This window comes from Argiope bruennichi, chromosome 1, assembly GCF_947563725.1.
Source record: "Argiope bruennichi chromosome 1, qqArgBrue1.1, whole genome shotgun sequence".
In the NCBI taxonomy this organism is placed as follows: Eukaryota; Metazoa; Arthropoda; class Arachnida; order Araneae; family Araneidae; genus Argiope; species Argiope bruennichi.
In genome coordinates this window covers 70,235,056-70,255,931 of record NC_079151.1, presented here as the reverse complement: position 1 = coordinate 70,255,931, position 20,876 = coordinate 70,235,056, and the positions used below count along the sequence as shown (strand labels likewise).

General features: G+C 28.1%; 1 protein-coding gene across 1 annotated transcript in view; it reads right to left on the bottom strand.

Moving 5' to 3' along the window:
- LOC129959701 (cartilage oligomeric matrix protein-like) overlaps positions 1–20,876 on the bottom strand; it is a 594,738-nt gene that overhangs the window by 31,882 nt on the left and 541,980 nt on the right. Inside the window, exons 13-16 of the mRNA XM_056072616.1 lie at positions 19,972–20,079; positions 17,105–17,273; positions 11,554–11,672; positions 8,863–8,915 (exon numbers count right to left, since the gene is read on the bottom strand). Coding sequence (XP_055928591.1) covers positions 8,863–8,915; positions 11,554–11,672; positions 17,105–17,273; positions 19,972–20,079 — 449 coding nt within the window. The remainder of the gene's footprint in view (positions 1–8,862; positions 8,916–11,553; positions 11,673–17,104; positions 17,274–19,971; positions 20,080–20,876) is intronic.

Genomic DNA, 20,876 nt, shown 5'->3' with positions numbered 1-20,876 from the left:
AAGCAAATTTAAACAAGACAGGATTTATCTAATTACATATTAATTAGCCACTAGTTCAGCATTATCGGCCAGCGAATTAGAGCAGCTACAAAATAATCTTTGACCTTTTAAAATATTCTGAGTGCACTTGACAAGTCAAACAAAGGGATAAGAGTAAAAGTGCTCTTGTTACAACTGTTGACAGATGACAATTAAGAATTTTGAATTTGAGCTGACATCTGCAACAAAGTATTTAAACTGTAAAACTGAAAGTTTTAATAAATAAAATATATTGTGCTGATACCGACGAATTTAACTTTAGACCTATTAAACAGAATATCGCAAAATTTTCTGTCCAGATTAAAATGTTTAATGGTGTTTTTAATTTAGAAGGATTTCAAGCAAAAGCAATTTACAAACTAAGGACTTGAATATTGTTAGAATTGTTAAGCATTGTTAAAAATTCAACGATAAGAATTAATAAAAATTAAACTAGCACTCAAAGGACTTAAAATATTTAATTTAAAATATTAAAAAGGATATCACTGATTTTTTAGATTGTTTTTAGATATTCATTTTTGTGACATTTCATGAAAAAAAGGTCTTCACAGTAGTCATTTGGTTAAGAAAACACATTTCGTGGGCAAAATTGGCAAAACAAACATTTCAAGTAATGTTTCCGCAATCTAAATGTGTTCTCCGTTAGAGAAAAGAGATTTTCTAGAATAAAGTTAGTCCGATATCGCTAAGCTCTTTGGGAAGAAAGTGCATGAATGCAGTAATCGCATGTTCTGTTCTTAAGAGAATAATATTTGCAGAACGAACTCTGAATAATCTCTGTATTAAATAATTTGATATTCCATTATTATATGTTCTAAATAAATCTTGATCACGTAATCAATGATCTACTTCATTTCACTCTACATAATAAAGGAGAATGAGTGGGCGATTATCTATTTGTTGATGCTCTACAGGCTAGGATGCTTCAATTAAAGTCATCAAGTTTGTTATAAATAAACTTCGAAAGATGGAGATATAATATTCAAAATAATTATGATATGTGCATAAAGAAAATATTAAAACATAAATGTATCACTTTAAAATTCAAAAAATATCCTTTTAATAATATTAGTTGAATTAACGTGCAAATTTCTCTGCATTTTGAAATTTTAATTTTTTTTGTATAGTTTACAACGATTTACTTCATTGGTGCAATGAAATTCTACCATTTTCATTTGATCATTAAATAATTATCGCGTCATTTTCTTCCATTGTTGAAGAAAAAACATCTTTATTGTTTATGTATTGGTTTGAGGAATCATATACAGAAATTATAGTTCCAAATTGTAAGATGGATAATACATCATTCATACTGTGAATGACTCTATGATATTATGCACATTGAATGTTTGTGTATACAAAATTGAATTGCTGCATGATTATTAAAAAGTAACGCAATTTCAATGTTTGTCACAAATTTATGCATGCAATTACTTTGGTGAGGGAATCATGAATATCAAGTTATGATAACAGATTTCATTAAAATTAAATAATACTAATATTCCCGGGGACCCATCTGATTGCAAAAGATGAATGTTCATAAGTAGAATATCATCATTTTAACGATGAAACACTACGAGGATCTTTACATTATGTATAAACTTAAATTCGAAAAAATTTAAAAGAGACATCAGAATTTATATTTTTACTTTAATAATCCAATTTTCTCTTAATACTTTTCTCTGTTCTCTCATAAGCATGTAATGCATGTATTTAATAGCATAATAAATAATTCTTATCAAAGTGGTAATAAATAAGCGGATATTGGCATAATTAGAAAGATTGCTCAATGCAAATTTGATAAAAAAAAGTCTATTTTATTTCGTATATTCCAATTAATATAAAATAATTAGAAAATAATCAATACGTTTTAAAACGATACAGTTTTAAACATGTTAAAAACATTCTTCATTGGTAATCAAAAGAAGAAGACGATCTAATCATATTTTTTCGCTTTTCCATTCGGAGACCACAAAGTGTGCAAAAGTTTTCTTTCTCATTCAGCAGTAAAAGAAATGAAGAGTTTTATTGCATGCAGGACTCTGGAGTGGCTAGTGTCATATTAACCGACTAACCTTTCTTAGGCAACTTCGAAAGCTTCCAGGTGTTACAATTAATGAGTTATTCTTTTTGGATTATTTTAAAGCAATATGTATGCGCAATCATTACCAGCTACGTTAAATATGTCTAGAACTATATCACTAAAGCTTTCTTGTAACTTGTACCATTGCCAGTTACGTTAAAAGTGCTCCAAAACTATAGTACTAAAGCTTTTTCTCGCATCTATCGTTGCCAAATCCGTCAAAAATTTTATTATTTAGAATTCTTTATTAATTCTTTTTTTTTCTATTACCGTTACAATTTATAATACCGTTGCCAGCTGAAAGAGCCACAGAACTGTATTACTAACCCTATTAACACGAAATGCAGAACGACATTGTTATGATATATCCACGACGTCAGCCGGCAATCAGAATGTCGAACAACATTCTGAAAATATCCTACAATATCTTGTGCTAATAGGGAAAACATTTTTAGGTACCATTATCATCATACCATAATCTACCATTGTCAGCTAAATTGAATGAGTTTCAAAATATTATTATTAATTTTTTTTTTAAAATAGACACTGACATGCTCCAATATCTTTTTGGAAAATTATAATTTTAAAAATGTAGGTTGTGTATCGAATGATAGGCATACGGCAACTTTTATAATTATGGGAAAATTGTTTCCATTTTTTATTAAATATTGCTTATTATTTTTGTTCTAATATTTTTTTGTATTATAGTAATTTAAAATCTGATGATTATTTTGCAACTACTTGGTATGAGAATTTTTAAATAGCACAGAAAGAAATAGGGATAATTGTTAAAATATTTTTAATAGTAATAAATTGCCAATATATTTTTAATGGATCCGTAACATACAAAGGCTTTAAGAAACAAACTAGTGGGTTCCCAAGCTAATTTTGATAACTTTTCATATTAAAAAAAAAATTAGAAGAAGGGAATTCAACACTGTTATACTTTTTTAATTAAAAGAATATTATTAATTGAAATAAATATAATACATAAATATAGAACAAAATTCTTGTGCATAACGATGAAGATTACTTTGAAGTTATATTTTATAATCAAAACTTTGCTTTGATTTCATGAAAACTTTAAGTTTGGTACTAATTACAAACTACATTCAAATGGCCGGGATCAATTCAAATAATAAGACGGTTAGATAATTTGCAACGTTAGCAGAACAGAAAAAATAAAAAAAAAGAAATGTTTTCTCCTATCTTTACCTATTCCAATCCCATCCCAATTTCCAGGGACCTGATGAGAGCCTTTCAATAAACAAAAGAAACACATGTCCAAGGACAAAACAGCAATTACCTAGCAGCTGCCTATTCATTGAGATGAATAGTCTACGATCGGAAAGAAAAACAAGATTAGGGATCCTCTTTTTAATCAATTCATTAGACTCACAGTTTTGCACTAAATGATAGTAGAAGAAATCTGTTAATGAAGTATTTCTCTTTCTACAAAGCAAATGAAAGAAAAAGAAAGATTGCCAAAAGATAGAAGAGAAAAAAAAAATCTACATCCTTCCCTCCACCTAAAGGGCAAAAAAAAAAAAAAATACTTCAACTTCCACAGAGGAAGTTCAGGTAAAATGAAGCTCCAATGAACCTTGGGGCTTCAGAGTAATCAAGGATCACGTGATTACAATCTCTAAGAATCATGGGTAAGGGAAGAGATGAAATAGCAAAAGCACTAAAATACCCGCAAGGGAAAATGATCCCCCGGGTAAATACTTTTTTTTTACCCTGCCTTTTCCTTTGAGGAAGGAAAAAGGAAGGGGGTAAGGAAGAAGAAAAATTGCAACTAACTGGAGATTTTCTTTATCTTTATTTAAAAGAACAGCAATTTATTGCAAGATGCTTTCTTATTTTCTAGGAGGATTTTAAGTAGAGCATCTGGGTCTCAATAAAGCGATTCCTGATCGGAATGGATGGCTCAAAATGCATTAACATTTTAAATAAGAAAACTTTTTTTTTCTTTTAACTTTTTTTAGATAACTGAAAAGTTATAAGCTGTTGTGCTTAGTCTTATACCCATTGTCAGATGGGTGGGGATATGTATAAGGAAACGGGTGCATAAAAGCAATCTGCATTTATCTTTTGTAATAATTTCATTAAAACTTTCTCTCGCAAAAGCTGAAAGTAAATTAGAGATAAAAGAAAATATATATTTCCAAGTAAATAAGAAATTATAATGAATGTCTTCATTTTGTTTTGTTAAGTTCCTCTGCGAGGAAATATTGCAAAGAACTTCGAAATGAAATTAATTTATTAATGAAAACAGGGAAGGTAGAAAATATTTTACAAAGCAAAAGTTTAGGAAACCCAAACGATTAAATAGATTTAACTGTAAATAATTTTTTTGTGGATAAAGGTTATTTGGATTATTCCTGCAAAATATAACTCTATTAAATGTTCAAATGTTTTTTGATTTAATCATATCTAAAGAAAATGCCTTGCCAATCTGCTTTTATAGTTAAAATACTTTCAAGATACAGATGTACCATTTTGCTGATAAAAGATAAAAGAAAATGAATATGTTTTTTTCACTGAAACTAAAACTTCCAGCGGATTTTTCCATGAATGAAAACGTTTTGAACTAAACCTATTTAGCAGATTAAAGATGTATTGTATTCAGATAAGGAAGTGGGTATTATGAATAACAATTAACTTTAAAAATTCCAAAATAGTGAAACAATATTGTGTAAAACACTTTTACAGGTAACATCTTAATATTTATATTATAAATATTTTAATACAAATTAATTCGACAGATTTAGTGTTACTTTAAAGCAACAATCAAATATTGTAACAAATAGAAAGATAGTCCACTAGCGGCTATAGAGAGAAACAAGTAGGTAACCTCTATTAGTCGGAAATATCGTGTCGTTAGTATTTGCCTAAATTGTCATATGTGTTAATTGTGTTATATCCAATTGCTTATGACTGCAATTTATTAGAACTTAAATATAATTTTATTTGAGCTAGCCGATGTCTGTCATTCTTAAATCACTCAGTCACAATACTAAATTAAAACCTGAACACAAAAATAAATTTTTTATATTAACTCTTTAATATATATATAGTTAATTATCAAGTGTAAGTGCTGAAGTGTTATATTTTTATGATTGAAAATAATCATGAATTTAATGTTACCATTATATACGTACGATTAACGTATGAATTTGAGAGACAAACTTAGACTCCTTAGATGTCTTTGCATATTACATAATCTTATATATCTGAAACAATAATATATTATTAAAGCAAAAAAAAAAAAAAAAAATCATCCAGTCAAGAATAACTCAAAAGTATGAGGCTGAATTAAACCAAATATTAGCAGAGAATTCCCTTTCAATACAAAAATCCAATTGTTTTGCACATTCTGTTCGTAAACGCTAACACGCGTTTTAACATGCAATTGCTATAATGTGTGGAAAATGAGACCTTGGCAATGATCTCAATTACATAGAGAAGTGCATACAGAGAGGTTTTAAGAAAGACTCCGTGTACGATACATTAGTATATGTTTTTAATGACCAACTTTCTGACAAGATACATAGATGAATATGCTAAAAATAAAAGGTACGTAAGAGACATATTTGTGGAAATTCCGAAAATGAACTTTTTGAGAATGTCTAGCATCAAAGAAAAACCTTTTGTTTGAAAACCAAATAGTGATGATTTTGCAAATTAGAGTGATTTCAATATTCATATTTTCGTAGACTCATTTCATTCATTCATTCATTTGTAGATTAAATAGATATGAATTTCCATATATACTTATCGAAATGGTTTGTTCTTACATTTGTCTCAACCAGCTGATTTAAATTTAGTAACATGACTCATTTATGAAATAATTTATATGATTTTTTCCAACCTTACAATCAATGCTGAAAGGAAAAATTATTTGAAAAAATCTCCCCCTTTTTAAAAGGATTGTTAGTTAAGAAGCACCTATAGAGAAAGCATGTTATAGAATTTTTGAATATCAAAATTTAGCTGTTAACTACAGGTAAATAGTTATTATATGCATATTCAGTAATTATAATTTATAATGAATTCAAAATTCTTAATCAAGATGTTGGAATATTTAAATATTTCCATAAAATGGAATGTTGTTTGGAAAGTTAAATTTTCCGGCTTCTAAAATTTTGATCTAAATTTGTGGCTTTAGTTCTTTTTCGTTGCTCAAAAGAGGTGTCTAAACAGAATCTACGAAACATACCAATAAAGTGAGGTTATTTCAAAGGATTTATATAGTAATTTGATGAACGTGCATTTGGTTATAGAACACGCATTATTTTCTACAAATATGCTTCAGTGTTCGGCTTGAAATTAAATTAAGATATGAATGTTGCTCATCTGACCAAGAGAACTCATATATAGGAAACTTATTACAAGTTAAAATTTCAAACTTCAAAATGTATTATGGGAAAGTTTTTTCTTTTTCTTTCGATCTCTGTTTGCGATGAAGTTGTAATTATTTTAATCTGCCCAATTGTTTTCAATAATCCTATATAATCAACTTCATCTATATATAAATATTATAATTACTTAAAAAAACCATTGTTTTACATGTAGTATAGATTTCATATTATATACGCAATGTTAATTGAATTTAAAACGTTAACATATCTGATCCCCAAACCTAAGTGCTAAATGAGCTATTTCATTTTTTTCTTATATCTGTTGCCTTAAATTTCGTTCTAAAACATTCATGTAAGTCAGATTTTGAGATTTTTTTTTCTCCACAAAATATAACGGTGAGTTCAAAAAAGATCCGGGTTTAAATCTGCCAGGAATAAAAAAAAATTCTAATGTTGTGGTGGGTAATTTCGGAAAGGGGCTTCCAATTTTCATTTGATTATCGTTAAAAATTACTGGACAATATCGTAGGGCGAGAAGTGCAGAAACGGAAAATTAATTCTATTGAAATAAACAAATAAAGAGATAAATTTAAATCATTTAACCACAAAAGAGTTTTCTTGCACATGATGCGGTATGTTGGCAAGATAATATTAAACAGTGAGTTTCTAGTTTAGGTGGTTTCTCCTTTTATATTTTTCTTGTAATTAAAAAGAAACTGAAAACATGAAAAAAGCCCATGAATATTGAATTTAATCTCGTTTTAAGAATTGCACGTGTAGTAATTAGCTTATAAAGATCGATACAAAATTTCATTAAACTATTTGAATAAAATTGAAAGATTATTCACATTCTACTGAAACTGTTGACATAATTAATTATATTACATGCAAAATTAAACAATTTAATAATTAAATTCAAGCAATCAAAAATTTAAAATGGGCTGTATCTCTGTCTACCATGCAACATGTAAGATTAAATAAATTAATCATTAAATTCATACACTCAGAAATTTAAAATGCATTGAAGTTTGCAGCGCCTACACACTAAATGTAATTAAAATATTTGAATTTTAGTTAAACGTAAATTTACCCGTGTTTAGATAAAACCTTCTAACTAATTCAGTGTTTGGATAAATAAATGCTAACACAATGCTTTAATTAATTAAATTATACCAAATTAAATTAATCTTACTCTTTGTGATTAAAAATAGTTAATAAAATTAGTGAAGAATGGAAAATTTTGATTAAATTCATATGAATGATAATATGAAATAATCAATATAAATAATATAAAATGTTAATTGTTTTCATGGCAGAAAATGTATTGCAAGATATTGTTACATAAAAATGAAAAATACATTAAAATTTTTTTTAATATAAACTGAAATATTAATAAAGTGCAAATTTTTCCTTAGTTTAGAAAAAAAAAATCTAAATGCCTTAAATTTTTAAAATTTACAATGGTTACAATTTTAAATTTATAGTTTTTGAGATGTTACAAACATGTTTTATCCATCTCTTTACACTTATTATTACTCATTTTCAGATTTCTCAAATCTGATACTAAATCCAGTAAAAGTAAATTGTAATATCACTTTAAAAAATTCTAAAATTCGAATTTTCCATAAAAAATACACTTTTTGGGTATTACTATTTTTTATTAATTAATTATTATTATTTTTTTGCTAAATTACAACAAAAAGAAATATTTTGAAGAAAAATTAAAAATTGAATTTTGTTCTGAAACCAATTTAATATTTGAAGTCTACTTGGAAACTTTGCATGTTCTCCAGAAATTCTCACGAAAAAAAATCACGTTTACGATGCTTAATAATTTTTTTAAAGTGATTATTCTATAACCGTGTTAATTTTAATCAAACCAATCAATTTGTTAAATTTATTGATCTTTGTTCGTTTAATTTTAATTCAATATTGTTAATGCTTTTTTTTTTGCTAGATTTGCTATGTTGATTTTTTTAAAATTGGAAACAGGATGACAAAAATAAAATACTATGATAGTGAACACGAAAAGTAATATAGTATTTCAACTGAATATGGTTGAGGTATTTAGTTGTTTACATTGATCTTTGAAACAAAATGCATGTTCATTTAATAATATATTATTTGAAATTAATGATAAACAAAGAAATTGAATAAGTAAACTTATTACCGCTTTTTCATGTAACAAAATCTTCCATTGTATGAATTTAATATTTACATAGTGAAATAAGTTTTATCTTATCATGAAATCTCTTAGAATACAAAATAAATATAATTACACCATCTTAAATGGAACCTGTTCTTTTGGAATTTGTATTCTCAACCTTCTCTGAAAATAAATCAAATAATTGAGAAATGTTTAGAAAACTAGCTTACCTGTCAATATTACTATCACAATCGTCCCCAATATTATCCTTATCAGAATCAAGCTATAAAGTAAAAAAAAAAGAGTCACAAAATTCTAAATAATTAATTAAATTTTTTTATAAATTACAATTGCCTCTATCGATAAATTGAAATTTTAAAAAAATCATATACAGGACCCATCAAATCATTTTTATCATCCATATCAAATCATTTTTATCATCCATATCCAATCATTTTTATGATATTCGAAAAAAGTTACAAAACCTTTGTAATTTCAATGGGAAATTCAGTATTTTTTATTGAAATTTTTCTTAATTCGTTCGGGCGTTATTTTTCTTAGATGACGGTTTTTAATTCCGAAGTCTTGTTAAATGTTTAATAGATTTTTCAAAAAATGAATTGAAACTGTCTCGTTTATTTGCTTACAATTACATGTTGCAAAAACTTTTTTAAAAAATTTCATACAATATTTGAAAGAACTATGGTTTGTCTCAAAACTCAAAATAATAATTAAAAAATAATCTCTTTTTTAAGTTCTGTTCAAATTAGAGAAATTCAGACATGTTCTTTCATGCAGTGTAACTGACGAGATGTTACAAATAAGACTTACAAGTCAGATTAGATGTACAGTGGCTCAAACAATTGAGAGTACACCTTACTTTTATTTGATAAATCCGACTTTCAATATAAATAACACATAACCGAGAAGTGCAAACATGTTTTTTATTTTTACACATAACAAATTGTATAATTTAAAGTAAAAACAAAGAACAAATGACGAAAAATTTCTAAATTGAAAAAGTTTCAGAAGCATTTTAAATAAACATATGCAGACATTTCTCTCAAAAAAATTGTGAATACACCAATAAAATTTTTGTAATATCTCGTATAGAAAGAAAGCGTCAGTATTTAGTTGTATGTCTTTTGGCTTTTATAATGGCTTCTAAATGTCGTGGTATCGATTCGACCAATTGTTGGTGGTATCTGAAGATATTTTATCCCATTCTTCTTACAAAACTTGTTTTAAATGGGCTTTGTTTTTAATTTTGTATTTTTGGAGTGTGGGCCACAGATATTTAATGACATTGATGTTGGGGTACTATGGTTGTGTGTGTAACTGCTGTTTACAATGAAAAGGACACTAAATTTTGACTTTATTTGCAGTGTATTTGGGGTCGTTGTCCTGCTGGAAAATGAATTATCCATCTAAACTCAAATTCTTAGCACTTTCATTTAGATTGCTGCTAAGTACATCCAAGTAAACCATGTGGTTCATAATGCCAACTATAAGAACTAAATTTCCTACCTCGGATGAAACCATACAACCCTAAATCGTGATGGAGTCACCACCATGTTAAACTGTAGGAGTAAATTTTTTGAATCCTAAGCAAAATTAGGCTTTCACCATAAGGTGCGACGGCTGTCACTGCTAAAAAAAAATGTTAGGCTTTTTTTCATCACTAAATATAGCTTTTTTCCAAAAGTTATTGGTCCTCAATTGATGAGTTTTTGCAAACTTCAATCGATTTTTCAGAATTTGCAAGCTGATGAACGGTTGCTCTATAACAATTCGACTTTTATATCCATGCAGTTTCAGCACTTACACTTCTGCCTATGATTTGAGAAATTTCTACAGCAAATTGGATGAACAATATTGTCGCAGAAATCTAAAGGAAAGTGTTAAAAATTTGGGTTTAAATGGAAATTTCATTTTACTGCAGGACAACGATCCCCAAAACATTGCACATAACGTCAAAATGTGGTGTCCTTTTCATTGTAAACAGCAGCTACACACACAACCACAGTACTTCGACATCAACGCCATTGAATATCAGTGGGCCACACTCGAAACAGTGGTCCAAAAACACAAAATTAGAAACAAAACACACTTTAAACAAGTGTTGTAAGAAGAATGGGATAAAAAAATCTTCAGATACCACCAACAATTGATCGAATCGGTACCACGACATTTAAACGCCATTATAAAAGCCAAATGACATGCAGTTAAATACTAATACTTTCTTTCTATGCGAGATATTACAAAAAATTCATTGGTGTATTCTCAATTTTTTGAGAGAAATGTCTGCATATGTTTATTTAAAATGCTTCTGGAACATTTAAATTTACAAGTTTTTCGTTGATTGTTATTTGTTTTTACTTTAAATTAAACCATTTGTTATGTGTAAAAATAATTAAAAAAAAATGTTTGCACTTCTCGGTTATGTATTATTTATATTGAAAGTCGGGTTTAAAGTAAGGCGCACTCTCGATTGTTTGCGCACTGTAGGTCAACATTAGGAATTCAGAATTGAATGTCAGCCTCTCATTTATTAGCAATGATAAGAAACAAAACGTTTTCTGTATAAAAGTAATTCGTTAGATTGAAGAAATAATTCGTCTCTTTGATTTGTCTTTTCGTGAGAGTTATTGGAAAAAAAAATTTCAATTTATACCCAGCATTTCCCTAAGCTAGATGCTTGTTTACAAACTTTTCTAGTCTAGTATTTCCCAAAGTCGAAGATACTTGTCTAGTACTTCCTTCAGCTAGATGCTCGTAGACGACGGAAATTTACCTTATACACACAAGTTATCATTCATAATATGATAGCTGTTATTTTTGTTTGTGTAGGAATATGAAAAATCCACAAGGATTTTTAGAGAGGTCCACATTGATAGATTGAAAAAAAAAATAACTCCTACCTGTGTTGGATTGGCGACGGATGGACAATTGTCACAAGCATCTCCAACCCCATCGTCATCAGAATCCTGTTGATCTCCATTGGCAATATGTGGGCAGTTGTCAACGGCAGTCGGAATACCTATTGCAAAAACATTCTTTTAAATGGCTGTAGCTAGGGATTGCAATACCGGTGTACCGGGATACCGAATACCGGCATTTTGAGCCATTTGTACAATTTTGTAATACCGGTGTACCGGGATACCGAATAACGGCATTTTGAGCCATTTGTACAATTTTGTAATACCGGTATTCACAAGTTTAAATACCGGTTTTTCGGTATTTACCAGAAATTTTTAAAATTGCCTCCACCATATGTTCAGGGATCGCCAACATAGCATCCCCAGGGAACATAGAATCCCTATATACGTTTTTGTTTTTATGTGTCCCTAACGGGCGAAATTAATTAACTAATTAATTGCTTAAAACTAAATTAGCGAAACATGGATTATCCCTGAAAGATGAAATTGTATCCATAATGACTGATGAAGCAACAGTTATGAAAAAAGTTGGAAAGTTGATTGGTGCAAATCAACATTTGTGCTATGCTCATGGAATTCAGTTAGGAGTAATAGATGTATTATACCAAAAAAATAAAGAACAGAAGAATCCAAATACTGTGGATATAAAAAATTCGGATTCCAATTTTGAAGAGAGTGAGAGTGATATTGACAATGAAGATAATGACAATGTAATTGTTGAAGAAGATATTGCTAATGAAGATGAAACATTAACCCATCAAGAATTGCTTCCTATAATTTATAAAGATCGAACAATTGTTAAGATATTTAAACGTTCCCTTATAAAAGATGACATATTACTAAAATACATACTAACTAAAAATAAAACAGAATATATGTTAATATTAGATTTTAAAACACGTTGGAACCGTTTACTCCTAACAGCACACATCACACTAGAACAACACACATCACTATCTGAAGATTATATATTACATTGAAAAATCGCACAGAAGAAAGGCATATCGAAATAGAAAATGCCTTATGGTATTTACATAATTATAATGATTTTAAAAATGAAAATGAAAAAGAAAAGAAAATAACCAATTCAAATCTCATTAAGTTTATAGTAAATTTTCTTAACATTTTTTACCCACAAACCTATCCACATTCAGAAGAATTCGGTTCAGTTATCGAAGATTATGTTTTCACTACTGTCGATAGTGAAAAGGAATTGTCTCTTGAACAAAAATTAGAATTAGCGATAAATAAGAAAATTTCAACGAATCAAAATACAATACAGAAATCAGCTATATACAAAACAATCAGATAAAAAATCGATTTAGTTGAAGATGATTGATTTAGAGGTAAATACTTGGAAAAAGTATAACGTGCATTGCTAACAGTATCACTAACTATCATAGGTGCCGAAAGAGCGTTTTCGACAGCTAGTAATTTTTGCACAAAATTACTTTTCAGGCTTAATGACGTACAATTGATGCATTATGTTTTTTAAGATTACATTTCAAAAATTTGTATTAGTACCACAGACAGAAAAGTGATATTTACAATTTTTTGTGATTTAAATAAGTTGTTCCTTTACTTTTTTGTGATTATTTATATACTGTTATAATTTATAAGTTACAAATTATTTTTTGTGATATTTACCCTTTCTAATGAAACTTGCAAATAAAACAAAGAAACACCTGTGTTTTCTTTCTTTTTCTAAAATTTCTAATACCGGTATTAAAACCGGTATCCCGGTATTTAGATCTAAAAAATACCGAATACTGGTATTGAAATTTTGGTCCGGTATTGAAATCCCTAGCTGTAGCATTTTATAGCCGAAAACCTACGCTTTTGCTTAATACGTACTGATATTCACTAACTCGCCTCGCTTAGATAAGTAACATTTTCTGAAATACACATAATATTAAGAGAAAAAGGTTGAAATCTTATTTCAGAACCATTCCAAATTTAAAATCCTGTGACAAAACAAGGCTTTAAAATCCATTGTCTTCCCAAGTTAAACAGAAGAAAAATTGAATTTAAAATACAAAACAAACTTACACATATCTTCCTAGACAGAATGGTTTAAATCATTTTCATGCTTAAAGTCATTTCAGTTGGTAGGATTTTACAGGGTAGACGGCACATTATAAGATCTCCTTGTAATAAACGGTTTCACATTTCAATAGTTTTTCACTTTTTCCATTTATTAATGATTTGTTTGTGGTAATTACTTAATTAAGTTAATAAGTAAGTAAAAATATGTTTTTAATTGCCACGATTCTCAATTGTATGGCATCCACGTTTGCATATGATTTTATTTAAGTTGACCCTAAATATTTAAAAATATTATAATGACGTGTGTAATAACATAACAATTGTAAATTAAAAATAAAGTAAGTAAATGTAATGAAATAGAAATATGACCAATTAATTACAGACAAAGTAGTAGTATCATCATAATATTTCATAACTTATTGGATTAGTAACTTTTATAAACTTTACTTGGCAACAAGTCTAATATATTTTTTAATCGACCTTTCCGTGGGCCCTTCCTTCCTAAATGTATCTATTCTGCCTATCGAAAATCCGCTATTAACTAGAATGCTAATTAATCGACAAAATTAGTTAAAAACTTGATATATCCACGTACCATATCCGATATATTCACACAGCCAAAGCATTAGGGGAAAACAATCATTATTTAGTATACTCGATTTATTTATCTTCTTATAAAGTCGAGTCGACATAAATTCTTATAATCTCAATTCAATACATAGTAAACTTAATCTGGAAAATTCTACATACAAAATGTTTAGCTATTATCACAGCCCAATAGCCAATTTCTAAAATTACCAGAGAAAAAAAAATATGCTTGGAACAATGCTTTAAAAAAAATTCTATTTGGAACAATGCTTTAAATGACGAGAAGAACTATATTTTTTGTTGCCTGTTTTAATATTTTTCAAAAGTTATGAAACTTTATTTTGTATACAGTCCCTTGGTCCTATCAATCATAATTAGTAAAATATTCTTGACATTGTAATATTTTAAACAGAAAAGTCAATTCTACGATTAAAACTGATCTCTTTGTGAAACTTTCAAAATCAGCGTTTCAGACGAATTTTATATAGTTAAATTCACTCTCTCAAGATTGGTCTTAAGGGATTGTTTGCAAAACAAAATAATGTGTTGTGTCACTTTTTTCTAATTGCCTCTTAAAATAAATTATATATAACCCTAATTAGTTAGTTAATCTATAACTCGATTAATTTCGATTAAAAATAATGTGATTTTTTTTATCATATGAGAATGCAGATATCATTTTTTTTTTCAATATTAGAGTGCAGACAATTTTTTAACTAAATCTGACTGATTTAGTAAAAAACAATATAAAAATTTTGAGTTCGTAACTTTTCAGAAATACAATTATTGATTTATGAGACATAAAGCATAATTCTACCAACCATTTAAAGCTTTTTTCCAATTATGTGTCTATATCTAGTGGTTTAGGAATTAGCTATTGGACCAAGACCAGAGCGGACACCCTATAATAAATTCTTAGTAGTTCGTCAGATAACAAGGCAGAGGGTTACCGATTTAAACATATAATAGCTACTGAACAATGCATTCCAGAATACACAAAATCATTCAGAAAATTACATTGTATTTAATAAAAATTGCAAATATAATTCAAATGCTGAATAGCAATATATTGTTAATGACGCACCAAAGTTAACGATAAACGCATGCAATAAATTGAGTTATTTTTCATTTGTAATGTTCATAACGCTGCATTATAAAATGAATTGATTTACTGAAAGTCTAATGTACGTCTACCAATTCACCTATATTTCGTGTACAAGAAACTAAAATGAGTAGAATTAAATAAAAGATATTATTTTTAATGTCATTCTTTTTTTCCCCCAGAAAAATTAGAGACATACGAAAAGATGCTTGCAACTCAATATTTCTAAATTGTTCAATTATCATTTTCTCCATTTATCTTTATTTTAGTCATTTCGGAAACGAATACATTGATTTCAGTTATGTATATTAACAAAAAATATCATGCGTAATAATAACTGAATGAAATATTATTGTCTTTGTCGCTATGAAATGATCAGTCCTCCTTAGAGGATTAAAAACTCGCTTTAATAGTATTCCCTTACGGTGAAAGATGAAAGACAGCTTCCAACAAAGAGGAAACGCCTAATATGAAAACGAGAATACAGAAAATATGGATATATAAACAAAATAAATACTCGAAATTGAATTCGTCTATCTTTTCGTTTTCGAACAGAAGAAAACTAATTTACGTAACGATGCAGTGCATTATGTGAAAGTACCAAAGCAAATGAAAATTATTAGCTTTGAAAGAAATGTTCATTTGTTAGGTCCCAATAGTCTCCATAATTTTCTTTAGTCATCAAGTATTCAAAATAAACTGGAATGTTCTGAATGTTTTTGAATTATATTTCTTTTAGTTTTTTTCTTTTGGTAATAAGTTTTGCTAAAATAGCATTTAAAAATACCCTTTCATTATTATAGTAAAAGGTGGATTTTTAAATTTTAAATATATTTCTTTTTAGTGTACTTTTAGGTTTTAACGGCAACCAAAATGTGTCAAGAAAAAAATTTCGCCAGTTTGGCGATTTCAAGCGTCAAACTATAAATCATGTGATTCGCTTTTTGAGTATATTTTTATAATTTGGCGAAATTTTTGTTGCAGCTTTCTGGTCGCCGTTAAAACCGAATTGTACTCTTTTTAGACTTTTATTTATAATTAATAAGTAATATCGAATTTTATAATAAATTCTTTCTCAAATTCTCAATTAATTTCCTGCATATAATCCAAGGATTATCAGTTAAAAAAACATGAAAATCGTCACTAATAATCTTCCGTATAATCCGCGCATCATACGGCGGTAGAGATTACCTGCTGATTTTTTTTTTTTTTTTTTTTGTCAGGGTTAATAGTAGCACCTACGTTTCATACTTTAAGGGGATAATGCGGCTCAAAATTGAATTGCTGAAAATAATCGCAATCTGTAAGATCAAATTATTTCATTTTAAAAATTTCAAATTAAATTTAATTCCTACATAAATGCTATAATTCGATACGAAAACTAAATAGAATTTATAAATAAAACCCAAGTGTTTTATGGGATTTTAGTTAAATCAAAATCACAATACATAATCAAAATAGAAGATATAATCTTACTAATTATTAAAAAGAAAACTGATGCAGTTAAAAAGTTAAGATTAATCGATTAACTAGTGATTAAATTCGAAATATAAAAATACTGTATTGTAATCAGAAACATACAAATAAATGAAATTTTGGAGCTCCAAAAATTAAATCTGTGAAAACAACAGGTTACAAAATTCCAACATTCCACAAAATCGGTTACTTTTGTAACCTATTATGTATTATTTTATTGTAAATTTTAGACATGAGATTTACAATTTACAAATAATAAATCAGGTTACTTAAAAAAGAAATTTTTTTTATTCTATCACAGAGCCAATTGAGCATTCTTACCGTCATCATCAGCATCATCGTCGCAGGCATCCCCCACTCCGTCCCCGTCCGAATCTAGCTGGTCTGAATTCGGGATCGTCGGGCAGTTGTCACACACATCCCCCAGCCTGTCAGGTCCATCGACATCATTATCTTCCTGATTAGGATTCGGAACGAGCGGGCAGTTGTCCTGCAATGCGAAAAGGAAATATGCTGATGCTTCGAAAAGGATGACAGGCAGAGATTTCCTGCCATATATCCTGCCGTATTTCCACTATTCTAAATCGTAGACTGATTAAATTTGAAAAAAAATGGCCCATTCGCTACGTTTCTAACATTTATTTATTATTTGATTTTTTAGTTAACGATAAGTTAGTCTTTATTTTTCTTCACATGTTATGCCAAATAATTATATTAATCTAACAATTATTATTATAATTAATATTATGGTCTCCTGATATTTAACAAATTTGAAGTAATTTGTTAAGGAAATTTCTATTCCTAGGGGAAGAATTTTAATTAGAATTAATAATTCTATCATCTGCCGAATTATACAAACGTGCCAAATTAACTGTGGTTCTTTTAAGGCTTTTATTCTTTTATGCTCAAATTCGAATTTGTACACAATTTATAAAACAAGTTTATTATTTCTAAAACTATATCATTTCTTCTTTTGTTTCTTCTCCTCTGTGTATTAAGTGCAAAATAATGATTAAGGTGTACGTACAAACCTGAAGATTTTTTTTTTTCAAATTTTAACTTTAAAAATCCAATTTTTTCACAGTACGTTATTAATATATGTTTAAACTCATTTCAGTGTGAAAAAACCATATTACACTAATTATTAATTAATTAAATAATATTTAATGAGCTAATTAGCCTATTTTTTGAAACATATCTTAAATTCTAATTTGTACAGACACATAATTCTAGTTGGAAATTATGCCTAATATTAGTATTCATGATGTCTGCCTCAAACAAGTTATAAAAATGTATAGTTTTTTTATAACAATTTTTTTCATCAACGATGAATAGAAAAAACGAGATTTTTTCTGTCATTTTAACTTTTAAACAGCTATTAAAAATTTATTTCTATAAATATAACTTTGATTGAGGCACAAAACATCCGCTATTTCATACACATTATTTTGATATATAAATAACTGTATTTGGTTCATTTCTTGTTGAGTTATGATTGTTTGAATGAAGCAACATAGTGGAAAAATATCATTCTTCATAAAATGAGTTTTAAAAACACCGTAACCAAAGTTTTTAATGAAAGCACCTCAAGAAAAATAATTATAACTCGAGAAATATTTCGAATATTGAAAACATCTTGGTATCGTTTGAAAGCTAAAGGATCAGAGAACATTATTAAGTAATAAAAAAATATTCGATATTTTGAATGATTTTCGAAGTTTCAAGTGTGTACATACACCTTAAACACTGGAATAATTTAGAAAAATTATTTTAAGTATATATTACTATAAAGGGTATTCTACAAAATTTCGAAAATATTGCTATGCCAACACAATGGAAAATTAATTTTAAAAAATGCTAAAAAATATAAATTTTTTAGAGCACTTGCCTTATATTAGTAGGCAGATAAAAAAAAGAGAATGTTATTTTATAAATTGAACTCGCATAACAAATATTATCATCATTTACAGCTTAAACAGAGATTCATGAATAACTATTTTTATAAATCTTAGAACAGAGAATATTTTAATGTGTTTATATTGTTTTGATAATAGATACATTTTTTAAAGCATTTCATAATAAAAAAAACCGTTAATCAAAATAATAGCTTTTAAAATTTTCCTTGCAACATTTCAAACTTTTATAATATTTTAATATAGTAATTAGCATATTGATATACTAGTTTGCCCATCAGGGAAATCGCCTTTACTGGCTGATACATTATTATTATGGATGCGTTTATTTAAAATTTCACTTCTTAAATTGAAAAGATTAAAAAAATAGGAATTTAATGGAATCAACCTATTACAAATTATTGCAAATATAAATTTTAAGAAATGTACATACAACGAAATAAATGAGGAAGTGAAATTCATAATTTGTAGTTTAATTTCAAACAAAGCAAATTTTTATCTTAACTTTAACAACTGGAAAAGCACGCTTTGGTAAAACAATGAAGATATATTGAATTGGATCAAAATAATTGATTGAATATCAAATTAAATTTAAAATCTTTAGCAAGATTTCTAAAAAAATTGTACAAAAATAAAATTAATATCATTTAAAAGTAATATTTTGAAATTTAAAATAGTGCAAAAAACTTTTTTTGCGAAATTATAATTTTGAAAAATATAGTTTAAAAATATGAAAAAAAGCGCTTAATTTTCAATTAATTTTTGAACTTCAAAAAGTTGACAGCGGCTTTTCTCTTGTCTTGAGCACATGCACCAAATTTAATCAAGATTATATAAAAACTGCAGATTTGCATAAAATATATTCATCTTTATATTAATATATAATATACAATGCCATTTAATATCTTTACTTTTTTGAAAAAAAATATTATATACCATGTCAAATTTCAATAAATACATCTACTAAGAATCTTTTATAACAAACTAAAACCAACTGATTAACCTTCCAATATTTATCATCCACCCACAAAAGATAAGTCCAGCTGACATGTTACTCACGGATGGGTTCAGCACACAAAATGAAAACACTGTGCAATCAGGCTATCAGGGGAAAATACCGCTCTAACCGGCAGAGTAATAAAAACATCTAAAGGCCAGAACGACTTATCAAAACTTGTTCTGAACGATTGATCCTCCCGTTGTGCAATCATCTTAATTCGCGGGATAGATTCCTCCCTTATGGGAAAGTATGGGCTGAAAGTAAATTTACTCTACCGGATTGTTGATGATTCCATCGTTATCCGCATCTTCATCGCAGGCATCGCCGATTCCATCTCGATCCGCGTCTTCTTGACCACTATTCGGGATGTTCGGGCAGTTATCCTGCAAGAGAAATGGAATTGGTCAGGACAGTGAAGCAGTTTATCTGGATCAAAATCACTGTTCCATTCAGGGAACGGTGATTCGAGTAAAGAGAGATATTCTGGAACGGTCAGCGTGACAAAGATATTACTGACTGAAGGATTTAGAATGCAAGAAATGATAATTAAAATTAAATAAATTTATTATTTATTTATTAATCCTTTAAAAGACCATTTTTTTCTAGCCATGATATTTTTAATTATTTTTAGGATTTATGAAAAGTGATTCATTAAGCTTTCCAGATTAATTTAATTTGATTCATTAATTGATTTGGTTGATTAATAATTAAGTCACAAATCAAGACGCACCATGATTGTATAAGATAAGAAACTGAAGCATCTAAGTTTCTGCATTGCTGAAAAATTTGTCAGATCTTATGCAATTCTACATAACTTCATTCAAAGATTGAGGAATATGGTGGGAAGCCCACTTCCCCTGGCCTTAGAAAGGATTAATAATGTATAATAGTATCATTGGAGTATAGGATTCGGACTACAAAAAATGATAATTAAATGAATTTATTTGTTGCTTCTATAAGACAGTGTATAATGATATACATTAAGGTGACAGGATAATTTTTTAAATTAGTAAAAAAAATGGATTTTTAATTTTAATATTTCTGTGCCCAGATGGTAAAATATGCAAGCCAATCCCCAAGCCCTAAGCCCAAAATCAATTTTTACATTTCAGAATATCGTTCTCCAATGTTTAGATCACAAAATGCCATACGTAACTTTGGTATCACATTTGATCATACA